The sequence below is a fragment of the Quercus robur genome, chromosome 7 (assembly GCF_932294415.1).
Source record: "Quercus robur chromosome 7, dhQueRobu3.1, whole genome shotgun sequence".
Classification (NCBI taxonomy): domain Eukaryota; kingdom Viridiplantae; phylum Streptophyta; class Magnoliopsida; order Fagales; family Fagaceae; genus Quercus; species Quercus robur.
The window spans coordinates 23,585,989-23,604,576 of record NC_065540.1 but is presented as its reverse complement, the minus strand read 5'-3'; the positions used below and the strand labels follow the sequence as shown (position 1 = coordinate 23,604,576).

Genomic DNA, 18,588 nt, shown 5'->3' with positions numbered 1-18,588 from the left:
AAAACAAATCTTAATTATGAGAATATGATTTAAGATTAGATAGAATGGCCAAGAGCCTTATACCTCAATTGATACTTATGTTTGAAAATTGCTTATTTTCAGTAGCTTATATATATTAATAGGTAAAACTGAGAAAAAATCCAATTAGATTCTAAATTAGATTTCAATTGTTGTCTAATTTTGTGTCACGTGTCTTTTTTAAATTTTTGTTCTAGGTAAGTTAATGGGGTGCAAAAAACGAAGAATCTAATATAAATAAATCATAAAAAACACAATAAACAAAAAAAGAAAGAGTAAACTCATGTTATAAAAAAATAAAAGAAAGAGAGTAATTTGAATCCATATATGTGTGTAATTGTAATTTTTTTTTTTAATTGTACGATGCATATGCACAGGTTACCCATCAGTTTGCATAATGTGAAACAAAATGCTAAAAACTAGCTAATTTAAATATATAAAAAAATTTTTTAAAAAAAAACTAAATGTTAGATTATTTGAAATAAAGCCAAGACAAAAAATAATGTTACTCACAAATAGTACATAAAATAAGCAAGCAAAAGAAGAAGATACTTCCCAAACTCATACTTAGTATTTCCAATGGAAATATGTAAGTTTCAAATCTCCCTTCACTCATTATAAATTATTTTTAAAAAAGTATGAATAACCAGCCCCAAAAACTATCTAAATTTTCATTTTCTTTAAAAGAAAAAAAAAATTCCTTTTATCTAGTAGTGGCTAAAATAAATTTCCAGTTCAAAACAAGTAAACAACCGACTCTCATCTCATGTATTCGTGTATTTACACTGGTACATCTCTAGGGGTCATTGTCCCAGTTTGGAGACTTGTACAGTATATTTTGAACGTACTGGCCAATACGGTACGCAATTTATGACATTGCTCAAAACACTTCGTGGTTCAAACATTGACCAGATAAATTGGGGTTCAAATCTAATCCTTTGGACAACGATCCTATCAATGGGGACCAAACTTACAAATACTGAATGCCCAATGGGCACCTTGTCTAAGATATGAAGCCTGAATGAGGCCTAAACAACCTATCAAAGTAAGTCACTTTAACAAAAAAGAAAAGAATACATCCCAAAAAGAAAAAAAAAAAAAACAACTATAAGCAAAATTTCCAGTAAATAAATGGTTCAGCAGCATTTTCCGTATAAAATTAATCTCTTTCTAGCAAGTTCTCAAAACCAGATACTTCTCACCAAAGATGTTTGCCGGGAACTTTCCTCAAGGTTAGATACAGTTTGACACAAACATAATTGCAAAATAATTACAATCCCTTCACCAAGAAGTGACGAATGGGTAATCCTTTCAAAATCTAGAGCCTGAAATTCACTATTTTCTTCCAAATGTACCAGAATACATTATTTCCCCCTCCCCAAAAAAGGGAATCAGAACACGTGTAACATTTAGTTTTTATTCAGTTCATATTACAACCATTGATTAAGATGCCATAATTATATGAGCCTTCAGGAAACCACTTACCATCAAAACCATCTATTTCCTACTCTCTCAAAAATTTGATTGGTTATAAAACGAAGTCAACAACTAAGCATAAAAATTCAAAAGAATTCCAAATATAGCACAAATACAGAAGTTATGGACACTTGTTGTCCTCATCCTTTATCTGTTTGTTTGCTAATTTACTTCAAGCAAATTTTGTAGCTAAGCAGGTCCAATAGCTTGTTGCAAGGTGATGATCCTGATATTTGCAAATTTCCACACCACATATTAGCTGTGCACTTTGAAGCACTTTATATGTGGGAATAAATGAAGCAATTCATCACGGCTCCGTCTCTTTTAGGGAGAAAGCATAGAATCAGGAACACCAGTCAGTTAATGGCTATACTTTGTCATGCAAACAAAAGATAACAAAGTCAAAAGTAGTCACCTTAATGCCAATACATCCATTCACATCAAGGGTTGTGATTGTGTTTGAGCAGGAACTTGACAGGGCCTCCAGACACTTATCGGTCACCCCAACTATTCCAAACAAGCTGCATTACATTTTTTTTTTAATGATATCGGTTATAGAAAACATTTTGAGAAAAATGATTAATAGGCAAAAGGTCACAGCATGCCTCTAGGGTGTTACCAACATATCATGGAATGACCCATGGGCTATTTTTTAACTTTATAATTCTCTAATGTCAAAACATTGCAGGTTACGCCGATATTAGTTTTTTGAATAGCTGATATCAGTTTTGCTTAATTAACTAGAAATCATACAAGACAAACCAATACTGAATCCTAGATCAAGAACATTGAATAAGCCACAGTCGTTTCACAAAAGAGGTTTCAGCTATCATCATCTCTCACTTACATGGTAAATCAGCAACTTGAGGAGTTTTTACAAAACCAGAAGTAATTTTACGGGCTTATTTAGCATGGGAGCTAGGAAATTACACAGTCAAAGATTATCATCTTGAGACAAGAAAATCAAGTTTCTTAAGTGAGTAAATGACAAGAGGTCAAAACAAACTCAATTTGAGACCAGGAAACATAAGATATTTTAGTACTTCAAATATTATCTTATCATGATGTACCTAAGAAATTCAAGAGAGGTGCAACCTTGTGCAATGGCAATGACCCCCTCATCAGTGACCCGAACGCACCTATCAGGGGGAAAACAGAAAAAGATATAGGTTATTAAAATTCTGAATCAATCTATCTCCTTTGCTTTAAAGATATCTTTAGGGAGGTTGGAAACTTTAGTTACCATGTCAAATTAAGAGATACAAGGTTCACACATTCAGCTATACAGGAAAGTCCATCATCTGACAGATTCTGGAAATAGCATTTTCTCATTAGTATCAGTCCTGAAATGATAAATTGTGTGCTTAGCAAACCTGAGATATTACCTGGGCACCACATAGGTCTAAGAACTTAAGATATGTCAGAAGAGACATTCTTCGGTAAGCTTCATCTGTGAAGCTTTAAAAAAAAAAAATTGCAACCAGTCAAATCACAGCAAGAAAAACTGAAATTTAAATGTAACATACTGGGAAGTATGAACATGGTAGAAAGCTCAGCCCAGGTTGGACATGGACACACCATTGACATGGCTGCCTATGTGTCCATGCAGTGTTGGACAGGAAAAAATTTATATATACATATAGTTTTGACACGTCTTGGAAACAGCAATGAAAAAAATTGGAAAACAAAACTGGGGCTTCTGATAACCTAGCATGATCTTAGCCAAAGATTGGAGTTTAGGTTGTAAAACAATCAATCTTCTCATTCTTTCTCACTTGGTCCTCTGTATCTCGCCCTCTCTTGATTTAGATGCTTGGTCCTCCATCTGCACTTTGGTGAAGCTCATCAGCACTAGTCTACTAGTCTCAGCCCATCGATGCTGCTCCTGCAGTTCTCTCTTCTTCTTCTTCTTTATTTTTTATTTTTTAAAATCCTTTTGCTTAGAGATGTTCGAGAGCCAAAGAGGCAAAGACTTCTCAATTAAGTTTTGCATTCATTTTTTAAAAGCCCAGGTTGATTGTGTATTTTCCAATAGTTGAGACACGGCTGAAAGTTAGTTCTTGGTTTCTAACTCTCATGCTCAAACATAGTTGAATGACACTAGTGGACAATGTTAAACACTTCAAACTCAAAAGTTGTAAGTATTATTGTTAGAATTATGGTTAAATGATTAAATTCACCATTTCCTAACAAATTAAGTTTTTGAGAGAATCGGTAATTTATCATGGTATCAGAGCAGGAGATCCTAACTTCGATCCCTGTATTAACTCTACCTCCCAATTATAATATTAAAAAGTCCCATGTGTTTGGCCCTACTTATAAGGGGGAGTTTAGGCCCACACTTTAAGCGGAGTGTTAGAATTATGATTAAGTAATTAAATTTACTATTTTCTAATGACTTAAACTTTTGGGATAATCAGTAATTTATCAATTATCACTAACTATTATTACATAGTTTAGTTACAATACTTTAATTATGATCACTAATCTGTGACCGACTGACTAATCTATTGAGGATCCATGCATGACCCCAAAAAATTTGGGACTAAAACTTTGTTGTTGTTATCACTAATTAACATAAAATATGCCTAAATTGTATAAAATACACATAAAAATATTATTTTATTAATTAAATAGTTGCTATGTCCCCAACATGTCATGTGCTAGTTTTTCAAGAATTACTGTGTTGCTGTGCTCAGTGTTGTGTCCATGTCCAAGTCCATGATTCTTAGGTAACATACAATGATTCCCTCACATACCTAGAAAGTGCATAGATATTTAGACTCTGAAGGAAGGAGCATTTGAACAGTATTTGCTGTAATCCACGATCTGTTAAGTTGATGCACCTGCCAATATATGAAATGTAAGCACAAGCAGGAAGGTGCAGATTAAGGTACAGATTTTCTACTCATGGAAATTAATTTGAACATGTCACTTGACAATCATCGAGAATGCAAACGCTTCAAGAGGAAGAGTTGCATATGCTATAAATTACAAACAATAATAAGCCATCCTCAAAAGCTTCTGTGCCAGTAAAATATGTGGTCAAATCATAATATTCAGACGATTCATAGCTTAAAAGCCACAAAATGATTGTTATGGAGTATATATCATAATTGACAGCAGATAAGTTATTATAATTTCTCAAAATGACAATTTTCCAACTATCCAATATAATCTGTATAAATTAATTTTACATACCTAGTCAGATTCAAAAACTCTAATTTCGGATAATTCTCAGCAACCAATTGCAAACTTTTGTCTGAAATTTTCTGCAGTTGTCATATCAAGGTATTACATTGAAAGACAATCCTTCAAGATAAATATTAAAAGAACAATTGAGTAATGGATGCATGATATAATCATAAACATTCAAAATATGGAGGTGTCATGTTTCACATATTGTTTTGCAGGTTAATAAATTAGAAGAAGATGATGACAATGATGACGACGAAGACAAAATGGTAACAACAATAATAATAACATTACTGTAGATACCATAGTCAAGATAACCTCCAAAATGCTGATTCTTAACACAATCTGAACTTTCAAACTACCAATGCTATTTCTTGTGAACCATAACAATCATGAAAATATATGTTTCCATTTTCCTTGACAAACAAAACTGGAAAAAAAAGGACTCCCACTGGCATGCGCTCTTATTGCTTATTCTGCCCCAAATAGGGTTTTGTACTCTATGATGTCATAGACAACCATGTCATTTTCAATTTTTTTTTCTTTTCCCTTATCCCTGAAGGGTCTAACCTTAGTCTCTCTTGCATAAAACCCCTTCGTCCCACAAAACCAAAGGGAGAGGAATTTGTTATCAAAACCTTGTAAATTTACATTTGTACCCTATAGTGACCCAAAAGGGGTGTCTTACATTCCATGGAAGCTCACATTGCCTAGGGAAGCACATGGGGATGTGCTTATAAGGAGTGACCTTCCTTTTAATGTGTAGAGGTCTTTTTCCTCACTACTGTGTGCTCTGTGGGAGAACAAAACCATGAAGGGTATGGGCTCCAAAGTGGACAATATCTACACAATTGGGGTAGAGTCGTTATAAATGGTATCAAAGTCATGTCCTAGCCGAAAGTGTGGGCCCCACAAGCGAGGACGCGTGTGCCCGTAAGGGGGGGTGGTGACCCAAAAGGGGGGTCTTGCATTCCATGGAAGCCAACATCGCCTAGGGAAGCACATGAGAATGTGCTTATAAGGAGTGACCTCCCTTTAATGTCTAGAGGTCTTTTCCCCACTGCTGTGTGCTTTAGGGGAGAACAAAACTATGAGGGGTATGAGCTCCAAAGCGGACAATATATACACAAGTGGGGGGGGGGGAGGTTGTTACATACCCTCTGTAAACAAATTAGATGAGTATGTAAAATTCTAGCTTTATGTTCTTCCTTCCTCTTTTCCTTCCCTTCTACCAAACAACATGAGGGTCGGAAGGAGGGATGAACTACTCTAACTTCCAGCTGCTTCCCCCTCTCCCTTCCCCTTCCCATCCCTCATACCAAACATTGTGTTAAGTAAAGAGGATAGCTACGCACTTGCCCAGGTTGCTGTGATAAAAACATTTCCCAAAGCAAGCAAGCAAAATTTTATTACAAAAACGTACCTCTTCAAGCTAGCAGTGAAAACTACATCATAAGTGTCAAAAAAATGTTTTTTCCCAAAGTTAAATTTCATACCGTACCAACTGGTACAACCAAAATTTATTCTGCTGGCAACCAAACCAGTATGAGCTACCCTAGAAACTATCGGCTTACATTTCCGAGTATTTTAGGATGTTTCAGCCGTTTCGGAGTGTTTTGGGCAGAATAGAAATTTCGGGCCATAATAGATAAAGAAATTATTGGATCACTCATTTACATGAAATGGTGATATTGTGGGGGGAAAAAAACACACATTAAGGTGTTGGAGGCCTTTGTTTCACAAATTAGAGAATAGGACATCAAAAGGTATACAAGAGTTTAAAAGCCAAAGAAACAAACTTGCTAATTCTGTACCTTGTTCCCTATGATACTCTATAGAAAATGCCTTCTTTTTCTCCAATTTGTTTCCAAGTTTAAAGATCTAGGCATCTTGTGAAGGAACGAACTTCTATGCGACAGAAACAATAACCAAGCCTTAGTACCAAAATATGGGGTCAACTATGAATCCTCATCAACTAGTCAGGGCTGACCACACGTATTGATTTCCACCATTCTATTATATTCTATTGGAAGTCACACTTTTTGTTATCTCCTTAATTGACATTTCATTTTTTCTACCTTTAATGTTATTTTAGGTCTACCTCTGCCTCTTTTCATTTCTTCGACTTGAATCGACACACTTTTTCTCATTTGCTCATTAATCTCTCTTTTCTGCAAATAACCAAACTATCTCAAGCAACTTCTAGACATGGACCAAAATGTTCTGAAACTTTGAGACAACAGAATTGAACCAACAGACTGGTCTGTTGTCTAAAAGAGTGAGGAACAAAAGAAATAAGAAATAAGGAGGAACAGTTGGGAAGCAAGAAGAACCGGGAAGAATAGGAAGAAGAATAGAATGCGTGGAAGTGAAAAAAGGGGTAAAAAAAAAGAGAAGAGAGCAGGTGGAGGAGAAACATGATGAGGAAAAAATTACAAAAAAGCAGTGTTGGGCTAGTGAGAGTTATGGTATGGAAAAAAGAACAATTTATGGATTGATTTGGTCCAATAATTATTATAAGAAAAGATTAGTCCAGTAAAAAAAATTATTGGTAAAGATTTCATACCACTCCTGGGTAATCTTGATAATAAGCTATCCCATAGATGCTTTAAAACTGGAAAACTTCTCTCTTTTGCATATCATAACAGATGTAAATCCTACAGTGACCTTGTTTCAAAGCAAATTCATGATTGTACATCCATGTAGATTCTAATCTGTAAGTGTAGTCCGAAAATAAATCAAGACTGAGTGTTCTCTGGAGATATAAAATAAGCAATGAGGTAAACAATATATATGCGTACATGAATGTATTTATGTACTCCATACAGTTTAGAATGCAGTTGGTAGGATAAAACCCTGTAATCAAATACCTTACAACCACTTAAGTTCAAATCAGTTACATGTTTGCAGTTCTTCACCAGATGCTCTATACTCATATCTGTAATCCTGGAGTTCAATCATATTTCAAAATTTATAATGCAATGTTGGGATCTAAATATAGGGTATGAAAACTTTGTCAATTTGCAGATCTAGTGAATATTTAATAATATACCTCACATTCCAATAGATGGAGAAGACTTTCAGTATAGGACACACACTGGTTATAGCTTCAATTCCCTTATCAGAAATCTTTTGGCAGCCATTCAGATTCAAAGACTCCAGGTTTTGAAGAGAATCCAAACACTATAAAATGCTTCAAATTTCATCAATGAAATACTACATTATAAGTTATCAAAGACTATAAATAATCAATAGAATCTGAGGCTATAGAAAAGCATCCATTATAAAACATAATTTTTGATACAGCAATTATTCAACTAAAGCTAATTACTTCATCTAGATTCCATAGATCAGCAGATGTCTTGGGGTTTCAATACTACAGAAACTTTAGCATGCAATGATAGAACAATTTCTAGGTCCTGTAGAGCAAAATCTTTTCTTCTTCTTCTTTTTCCCCCTCTCTACCTAACAAGTGTGTGATACTACCTAAAACATGGCTAATGATGTAAGATCAGACCCTTCCAAAGAGTTACTTATACCTATGTCACATACACTTTGTGATGATATGACCGGAATCCAGGTGATGAGAAATTAACAGGTCTCAGTTCAGTGCATAACAAATCCTGTCACATAGCAGCCTATACTTATGTTACATTACAGTTTTTGAAGATATGACAAGATGTACTAATGGGGAACATGATATGGCTGTTGGTTGATGAGAACATAATATGGTCTTTGGTGCACAACAATGCAGCACATACACTTGCACACTGACTCTCAGTCACACAACATACTGTCAAAGACTTTCAAGCTCTTCACCAAATGAAATTATATGCAAAATTCAAATCATAGTAACATAAGTTACCTTGCTTTTAAGGAGTTCAAGATGTTTGTCCTCAATATCATGTGCAAATTCAAGGTTTATATACTTCACATGACGATATCTAGGCTACAAAACAAAAACCCACAACAAAATCATCGTTAAAATCAAGAATCATTGCAATAAATTCAGCAAGGAAAAGCACACAACTAATCTCATCTCAATTACATCAGTCATACTCATCTCAATTTCATTCACTCCAAACAAAATAACCACCATTCTTTATCTAAACTTTAACAATTCTACAGCCATATCGATATCATTCAGTATTGATTATATTGAATACTTCTAAAATCTTGCATTTTCTATATTCTATTCATAAAATAAAAAAGAAGAATCTCACATTAACATGGGCTACATTCAACACAAAATGTCTACTCATTCATTCAAAAAAGAAATAACTTTTTTTATTTTTTTAAAAAATTTTGGCAATAAAAACTTGCACTAACCAGTGAAAGCGCAGCTACTAGGCGATTTCCAGCATTACCCATCTGACTAAAATCAAGAACCTGCCAAATAAAAACCCGGACTTTACAAACCAATATCATTATTCATACCAAAAGAGAAAGGTGAGAGTATTACCAGCCATAGAGAGGGGTGGGAGACCAGGGTACGATGAAGCCATGGGCTGACTAGAAGAAGAGAGATAAGGTCTCTCTGGGGCAGTCTCGTGCTCACGATTTTGAGCACCTTTGGGATTGTTTCTCTCTTCCATGTCACCTCTGCTTCTGCTTCTTCCATCTCGGGGTCCTTTGCGGGTATCGCAGCAAAGATTTTATGTCTCTTTACAACTTACAAGTTAAAAATGTAGATACTTTGCAGTCATGTCCCTGTATTTTTAGACACATTCACAACGGGCGTGCATATAATATAATATAACCATTTTCAAGGACACGTGTAAGAATGGCAATAGGGCGGGACGGGGCCGAAGAATAGGGTCTTCGTCCCCGCCCCTCATGGTTTTGTCTCGCTCCATCCTTGCCCTGTCCTGCATGACGGAAAAAATTCTCACCCCATCCCCACCCCTTGGGGCCCTGCGAAACCCCACCCCACCCTGTAAAACTCTTCTTTTTGTTAATTTGCCTTACAACTAGTACAATTTTTTTAATGAAACTTATTTCATTAATAAAAATATACTTGAAATTACAACTAAATTTATCCTATCAAATCAAATCAATTTTAGAAAAAATTGAATAATATATCCAAGTGTTTAATAAGACAATCACAAAAAAAAATCTCATAGTATAGCACATAACAAAATAAAGGTAGAGAGTCATATTAGGTAGAATAAAATAAGCTAATATTAATATATTTGTTTAAATAGTAGGGTTTTAGGGTATGAAAAATTTACAATTATAACTCTTAGCAACACGAGGCAAGACGGGGATAGGGACGAGGACTGGGAGGGGTGGGGTGGGGTGGGTCTAAAAAGTTTATACTCATCCCCGCACCTTGTGGTGCGGGGCTAAAATCTTGCCTCATCCCAGCCTCACCACCTTTGCGGGGCGAGGAAAACCTGCACGATGCGAAACAAGGAGGGGTGGGTTAAGCGAGGCAGGGCAAAATTGCCATCCTTAGACACATGCACTTGAACTGACACGATGTAGACACTGACATTTGGTTCATCGTGATATGTTCATGATGCGATGTACATTAGCTTAATGTTATATTAAGGTGTTTTCTATAAGTAATGTAATGTGATATATTTTGTAATCTTATGTAAGAACCAAGTACAAGAATTCTGGGCCTTAGATTACTTGGGCTCACAATTTATTTGTAGTGGGTTTAAGGATTTCCTACAATGGGTCGTTCTCGGCAGAGGGACTCAAAGCGACACTCAGTTGATACTCTCTCCTTGACTATTTTCTCTCAATTTTTCTGAACCCCTTCTTCTCCCAACTTTCCTCTATTTATAGCCAAGGTTAGTGGGGAGATCATGATTATATTCACCGTTAGTGCTATTGAAGGTCCAGTATTATCTGGTTAAAGTGGTTGTTTAGGTGAAAGGGCGGTGCAGCATTTATGATCTTGGAACTTGGTTCCATTTTCACCGATTATGTTCGGCAACTCACGTTCCCGTGCATATGATGACCTTCCCGGGTATTGACTAATGCGCTCTACCGGGAAATATTAACCGGTCAACCCCGGGAACTTAATACCCAAAACTTTGTTTTTGGCTCTAAGGCAGTTTCAAGAAGGGCATAAGGTAACTGGAACTTTCTGCTGGGCCTGCGCCCAAGGCCGGTATGGGCTTGGGCCCGGGGCCCAGATGGGTCTGGGCCCAAGGCCAGTATGGGCTTTGGGAGCTCGGTGCCGTACAATAGCCCCCCCTTGATTCATACTCGGTCGCCGAGGAGAATCAAGGAGCTGCCTGGGCATTTTGACCTCGGGAATCTTTTAGTCTGGGACTTCTGGCTGTCACTTCTCATTAATAGTCATCTCAAAAGACGCGCCGTTTCGCGGCGCCAGGCGCAGTCGTCATTATTGCCTGACGGTTCGTGAACCGAAGCGGCGCGCAAATCGGTTACGCTTGGCATTTGCTGGGTCGCTCGTACGCTGTGCCCATTTATTGCTTGATCAAGCGTTTCTTCTTTCCCCATTTCTTCTGGCTCTATAAATAGTTCTTCTCCAAACGTCACTCCATTTTTCCTTCGCCTCTGATCTTTAGTGCCTACTCTCTGCCGACTACATTTCTGTGTGCTTGCTTGCTCAGCGTTCTTTTCCTCCTTAGAACCCAAAGTAAGTCTTTCTTCCCCTTCCTGTTCCTTCAGCTTTGTTTCTTTGAGTTTATTCTTATAGTTTTAGGTTTTATAGATGGGTTATTCTTACCTTCTAGATACCCCGGCTGCTTTGGCCACCTTTAGGAGTAAATTTAGTATCCCCAGTGACGTGGACGTGGCTTACTGCCATGAGAGTGATATGGAACTCCACCGAGGGCAGGGTACAGCCTTCTTTCCTTTGATGTCCATCTTAGAAGGTGGGGTTAGGTTCCCGGTAGATCCCCTCCTGATAAGCACACTCACCTACTATGGGCTGTGCCCCGACCAGCTTCCCCCCAATTTTTACCGGGTAGTTAGTTGTGTCGGCCAGTTGAACCATACCTTTAACTTTCAACTAGACCACCATGATATTAACCAAATGTACAGCCTCTGTGGGAGCAAATCCACAAATTACTACTTAAAGACAAGGGATGCTCGGGTACGGCTGATATCGTGCCCACCCGATTCGAACAGGAACTCCGCCGGGGAGTTCGTCAGGGTGCGCGGCAATTGGTTTGCCGGGGAGATCCCTTGCCCCCTCACACGGCGTGAAGTGGGTTCGTACCCTCCCCTTCTTATAGTTGTTTGAGTAAAAGAAAATCTTTTATTGTTAAAAGCTAACGCGTTATCTGTTCTTTTGCAGACGGCAAAGTGTTTGTTCAGGACCTCAGAGCCGTCCATGTCAGGGACCTAAACTTCGTCCTTCGTTCCGAGATCTACGTGCATTGGGACGGGCAACTCCGGGCCTCACACCTGATCCTCGGCGTGGAACCGGTTTACTCTACTTGGCAACCTTTCAAGCAGGCGTTGATAGTTGACAGCCCCCTGCTCTCGTACATAGACGTCCGGTACGTGAATTTCTTGCCGCCGAAGCTTACAACCGGGGAAGCGAGGGAATTTGGTCGGCGGTTCACTGCCGCGGACGAACTAGTTCCCCTTCGAGACGATTCCGCGGAACAGGTATCCCGGCGCCTTAGAGAGAGAGCTCACGAAGCTATACAACAAGGGGACCAAGCCCAAGAGCAGCCCCATCCCGAGGTTCCACCCGCCGAGCATCAACAGCAAGTGACAGACGCGGCTAACCTGCTAGCTGAAGCGATCCAGCCCGGTGCAAGAATGGTGGCAAGGAGAGTAATGACCCTTGACAGGTTCGTGCCTGGTGCCCGGCCGACCAACCAGCCCCCGCCTACTCAGGGTCGGGGTCCAGTTTCTCAACCTCCTCCCCCCTCGCAGTCCGGACGTGCCCGGAAGAAACAGAAAGTAACCGAGCAACATTCCACGATCCCGGGGGACGCTGCTGTCCAGACTCCTCCCCGACCAACAGGGGGGATTGTCATCCGCGAGCCGCCGACCGAAGCCGGCACGGGGGGCGCGTCCTCCTCCCAAGTGGCTCCAGCGTGGGAGCCAAAGTTCCTTCTGGACGGCAAGCCATTGCCATCGACGGCCTCTGTTCGGATGTGGGATAAGGGCGAGGGCGGCCGTATTGCCCAAACCTTGGCCGGAGCTCTCCAACTTCCCGAGGACGTGCACGCCTTTGATGATGGGTCCGAGGAGTCCGTGGGGCGCCGGTTAGAGTGGCACGCCATTGCGGTAATTCTTTTGTCTATTTGCTCCATGTAGATTTCCTTTTGTCACTTTGCTAACCTTTGCGCTTGCTAGGCCGCTCAACTGGCTCACATTGTGGCTGCCCGGGCACGGGAGCTTGATGAGGAAAATGAGCGCGAGAAGGGGGCGCGGGAGGCAGCAGTAAAAACGGCTAAGGAAAAAGCCAAGATTGCTGAGGCTGCCGAGAAGAAGGCTGCTGCCGCGGAGAAGTTTCGAGCATCGGCCGAACAGAGGTGTACTGACCTCCTGGCCAGGCAAAATGAGACGGAACTCAAACTGGCCGAAGCCCTCAGCCTCAACACTTCTCATGCCGACGAGATAGCTGATCTCAGGGCAGGCTTGGCGGCCGCGGAGCAAAAGTGGTACGACGTAGGCTTCGCCGACGCAGAGAACTCTGCAGAGCCGGTGGTTGCTCGGGCTCGGCATATGGGTTTCGAGGCCGGGTGGTTTGCTGCTCTTCAGGCAATGGGAGTTCCTGAAGACTCGCCGCTGAGAGACCCCGGCCAGATTCCATTTCCGAACCCTGTACCTGCCGTCCAGAACGCCCCGGCTGCTTTTGACGAGGAGGAGACGGCCAGTATGAGGGAGTTGGTTGAGCAAATCGACTCTCACGCCGAGCCCGAGGATATGGAGGCCACGAGCATACCTACCGTGCAGGAGCTTCTTGGTGAGGGCCAGCCTTTTCCTCTGACCGTCCAGCAGGAAGTGCCAACACCGATTCAACCTACCAGCTGATTTTATTTTTACTTGTTAGTTTATCTTTATTTTGTTTTATTTGCCTATGTCACCGGGATGTGGTGATCGAACAATTGCTTTAGTTTGTCGGTTTTATTTGCCCATGTCACCGGGATGTGGTGATTGAACAATTTCTTTTACCTGTTTAATCAGTAGTCCGTTTTCTGCTTCAGTTCCAATTTGTTGAATGAGATTATCTTTGTTTTGTGTTTTGCTTGAATTATACCAGTGCTATGGCCGCTTAATAGAATGGTACCCCCGAAAACCTGTTGTGCGGCGCTGTGAGAATTTTGAGAGCGCTATTGGACTGTTCGGCGATATTGATCGAGCCGAGGATCAGGTTTCCGTCCTTAGGATTTCTTCGTAGGGTTTTTACCTGCTCGGCGATGTTGATCGAGCCGAGGGTCAAGTTTCTGTCCTTAGGATTTATTCGTAAGGTTTTCACCTGCTCGGCAATGTTGATCGAGCCGAGGGTCAGGTTTCTGTCCTTAGGTTTTATTCGTAAGGTTTTCACCTGCTCGGCGATGTTGATCGAGCCGAGGGTCAGGTTTCTGTCCTTAGGTTTTATTCGTAAGGTTTTCACCTGCTCGGCGATGTTGATCGAGCCGAGGGTCAGGTTTCTGTCCTTAGGATTTATTCGTAAGGTTTTCACCTGCTCGGCGATGTTGATCGAGTCGAGGGTCAAGTTTCTGTCCTTAGGATTTATTCGTAAGGTTTTCACCTGTTTCACCTGCTCGGCGATGTTGATCGAGCCGAGGGTCAGGTTTCTGTCCTTGGGCTTTATTGGCAATTCTCTTGGTGTGGTTACAGGGTCAAAAAGAAAACAGCACAGACAAAAAAGTTCATCATGCTCATAATCTTAACAGAATACAAGTTTTGGCTCACATTGATGGTTACGCGTAGAATTTCTTCAGATTGTTGGCGTTCCATGGTCGGGGGAGCGGCCTTTCATCCAGGTCCTCCAAGTGGTAGGCCCCTGCACCTGCGACGGCTATGACTCTATACGGTCCCTCCCAACTCTGAGCAAGCTTCCCTGCAGCCATGTCCCGCATGTGCCCCACTACCCTTCTTAACACTAATTCCCCGGCACTGAATTCCCTGGTCTTTACATTTCGGTTGTACCTCTGCGCCAGCTTCTGCTGATACTCGGCAAGACGTACGGTCGCGGCCTCCCTGCACTCTTCTAGCCAATCCAAATGCTCCATCATAAGGTCGGCGTTCTGTACGGGGTCAAACCCGGCGACCCGTGCACTGCATAAGCTCACCTCGGTTGGTATCACTGCTTCTACCCCGTATGCCAGAGAAAATGGGGTTTCCCCCGTGGATCTCCTGGGGGTCGTGCGGTAGGCCCACAAAACACTGGGTAGTTCTTCTGCCCATCTTCCTTTCGCCCCATCCAACCTTCTCTTGAGCCCGTTCAAAATAGTCTTGTTTACTGCTTCAGCTTGGCCGTTGCTTTGGGGGTATGCCGGGGTTGAATACTTGTTCTTGATGCGGAGCTCGCTGCAGAAAGTCCGAAAAGCGTTGCTGTCGAATTGTAGCCCGTTGTCTGTCACTAGTGAATTCGGCACCCCGAACCTTGTAACTATGTTTTTCCACACAAACTTTTTCACGTCAGTATCCCGGATATTGGCCAAGGCTTCAGCTTCAACCCACTTTGTGAAGTAATCCACAGCCACCAGTACAAAACGGCGGTTCCCCGTTGCTCGGGGGAACGGCCCGAGGATGTCAAGCCCCCATTGTGCAAATGGCCACGGGCTGCTGACAGGATTTAGACGTCCTGCCGGCTGATGGATCATTGGGGCGTGCTTTTGACATTGCTCGCACCTTCGAACGTATTCGGCGGCGTCCTTCTGCATCCGTGGCCACCAAAACCCCTGCGTCATTGCTCTGTGTGCTAAAGATCGTCCCCCAGCATGACCGCCGCATACTCCTTCATGCAGCTCGGTTAGAAGCTCCTTCACTCTTTCAGGATGCAGGCACAAGAGGTAAGGGCCCGCGAAGGACCTTCTGTACAACTTTCGGTCCGAAGATAACCAGTACCTGGGAGCCATTCGTCGAATCTTGTTGGCCTCGGCCTCATCCTCAGGAACTTTATCCTCGGAAAGAAAGTCTATGATCGGGTTCATCCAGCATGATCCGGCCACCGCCACCTGGGCGACCTCTACTCCGGCCTGGTCGAGAGCAGTCTTCACACAGATGCTTGGCTCCCTTACAAGTTCAATCGTGATAAGCCTCGGGGTGTCCTCGGTAGCAGATGAGGCTAACGTGGCAAGAGAGTCAACATGCCTGTTTTGTGACCGGGCTACCTGGGATATCTTCACCGTTCCAAACTGACCGATAATTTGCTTTGCCGTTCTTAGATAAGCTTTCATTCGAGGATCCCGAGCCTCGAAGTCCCCAGTGATCTGACAAACAACCAGCCGAGAGTCCGAGTAGATTTCCACGTCCTTGGCGCCCAGTACTGCCCTCAGTCCGGCCAGTAGGGCTTCATATTCGGCTTCGTTGTTCGAGGCTTTGAACCCCAGTCTGAAGGAGTGTTCCAGTCGCATGCCTTCAGGGGTGACTATGACAATACCAGCCCCAGCCCCCATAGCATTTGATGCGCCGTCCACAAATAACCTCCACGGGCGAATCTCCGTACTACAGATTACCTGGCCTTCACCCTTAGGTGTAAATTCCGCGATGAAATCAGCGAGGACCTGCCCCTTCACCGAGCTTCTAGGTCGGTATCTTATGTCAAACGATCCCAACCGAGTCCCCCATTTAGCAATCTGTCCTGTGAAATCGGATCTTTTCAACAGTGATTGCAATGGATACTCGGTGAGGACGAACACTGTGTGTGCCTGGAAGTAGTGTGGTAACTTCCTCGTGGCGTGTACCAAGGCCAGAACCAACTTTTCAAGAGGCAGGTACCTTGTCTCGGCATCGACCAAGGTCTTGCTCACGTAATACACCGGCATCTGCACTCTCCGGTCCCTTAGTAACACAGCACTTACGGCATGATCGGTGACTGCAAGGTACATAAACAAATCCTCCCCGGGCTCCGGGGCCGTCAACCTCGGCGCCTTTGCCAAATATTCCTTTAGTTCTCGAAAAGCTTCATCGCAGCTCTCGTCCCACTGAAACCCCTTCCACTTCTTCAGAAGTTGATAGAATGGCCGGCAGCGATCGGCAAACTTGGAGATGAATCGGTTCAGGGCGGCCAACATCCCGGTGAGCACTTGCACCTCCTTAGGATTGCTCGGTGGTTGGAGGCGATTGACGGCCTCTATTTGGTCGGGATTAGCCTCTATTCCCCGAGTGGAGATCAGATAACCCAGGAACTTACCAGCCCCCACTCCGAAAGTGCACTTTTCGGCATTGAGGCGCAGCCTGTGTCGCCGTAGTATCTCGAATACTCCCCGAAGGTCTTCAGTATGCAGCGACTCTTTTCTGCTTTTTACTACTATGTCGTCGATATAAACTTCAACCGTGCACCCAATTTTTTCCCGGAACATCCGTGTCATCATACGCTGGTAGGTGGCCCCGGCATTCTTCAACCCAAACGGCATGACCTCGTAGTGATAGTTTGCATTCGGGGATATAAATGCTGTCTTCTCTCGGTCCTCGGGCGCCAGGGCAATCTAGTGGTAGCCTTGGAAGGCGTCCAGAAAACTCATTCTCGGGTGCCCGTACGTGGCATCTACTAGCTGATCAATCTTGGGCATCGGGAACGGATCCTTGGGACACGCTCTGTTTAGATCGGTGAAGTCCACGCAAACTCTCCATTTCCCGCTCTTCTTCTTTACTACGACAGTGTTTGCTAGCCATCTCGGGAAGAATATTTCTTTTATGACCCCGGCTTCCTTCAGTCGCTGGACCTCCAGGTTTACCGCATCGACGTGCTCCTTTGATGCTCTTCTCGGCTTCTGCTTTTTCGGGGGAAACGATGGGTCCACATTGAGTTTGTGAACAATGAACTCGGGGTCTACGCCGGGTACTTCATACGGGTTCCACGCGAAGACATCTATGTTCTTTAACAAGAACAACAACATTTCTACCATTTCCCGGTCATTCATGCTTGTACCTATCTGGAAGTATTTGTCACTATCTGGGAGAATTCTTACCTTCAGCATCTCCTCGGCAACGTCTGCCCCATTTTCTTGGGGTATCTGTAATTGCTATGCAGTCTCTTTCTCGGCGTGCTCAGCTTGGCCGAGCTGTTCCTTTTCCCACTGGACCGCGGCTACGAGGCATTGCTTCACCACCTGCTGATTCCCCCTTACCTCTACAACTCCGTACTCAGTAGGAAATTTTACTTTCACGTGGAGGGTGGACGGAACAGCCCCCATGGTGTGAATCCACGGCCTCCCCAGGATTGCGGTGTAAGGTGCGAATGATCGGACTACTATGAATGTAACTACAACTTCCTTGCCCTCCATGTCCACTGGGAGAGAGATTTGCCCCTCGGGGATCACAATTCTCCCGTCAAACGATACCAATGGCGTGTTATACTTCGCCAAATCCTGGGTTTTTAACTCGAGCCCCTGGAAGAGGTCCGGGTACATGACGTCAGCTCCGCTACCCTGATCAATCATCACCCTCTTCACCAGGAATCCGCCTATCCGGGTTGTCAACACCAAAGCGTCGTCGTGAGGTTGGATGGTTCCTTCGAAATCATCTTCTCCGAACGAGATGTCTAGCCGTCCAACTCTCCTTTGCTTCTTGGATGATTCTCCCTCCGCGCAAGCCACTGTCATCACCATCCTTGCCGCTGCGGCCCCTCTCGGTGCGGCATGAATGACGTTGATTACCCCCCGGGGTGGTGGAAGGGGATTCCTTTTCTGTTGGGCGCCCTGCTCGGTCTCCCCGTCAGTGTAATCTGCTATAAACTCTTTCAGGTGCCCTGCCTTCACTAACTGCCCGAGATGATCTTTC

The 18,588-nt window shown here is 42.8% G+C and overlaps 1 protein-coding gene across 4 annotated transcripts; it reads right to left on the bottom strand.

Annotated features, from left to right (window-relative positions):
- Positions 1 to 1,321: 1,321 nt before the first annotated feature.
- On the bottom strand, positions 1,322 to 9,378 carry LOC126692842 (F-box protein At3g58530). 4 transcript variants are annotated; one of them, XR_007645107.1, is made up of 12 exons: positions 9,152 to 9,378; positions 9,019 to 9,078; positions 8,555 to 8,638; positions 7,742 to 7,872; positions 7,560 to 7,635; positions 4,696 to 4,766; positions 4,254 to 4,340; positions 2,880 to 2,952; positions 2,738 to 2,805; positions 2,590 to 2,633; positions 1,910 to 2,015; positions 1,322 to 1,720 (listed from the first exon to the last, which is right to left on the bottom strand). XR_007645107.1 is itself a non-coding variant. In XM_050388642.1 (12 exons), exons 1-12 carry the CDS (start codon positions 9,308 to 9,310, stop codon positions 1,667 to 1,669), a joined length of 1,038 nt encoding a protein of 345 aa, XP_050244599.1. In that variant the 5' UTR covers positions 9,311 to 9,378; the 3' UTR covers positions 1,322 to 1,666. The 4 variants fall into 4 exon arrangements, 2 of the variants coding, with proteins under 2 accessions (XP_050244599.1, XP_050244598.1); XR_007645106.1 differs by having other exon boundaries at positions 1,322 to 1,815; positions 9,152 to 9,377; XM_050388642.1 differs by having other exon boundaries at positions 2,565 to 2,633.
- Between the last annotated feature and the right edge of the window lie 9,210 nt (positions 9,379 to 18,588).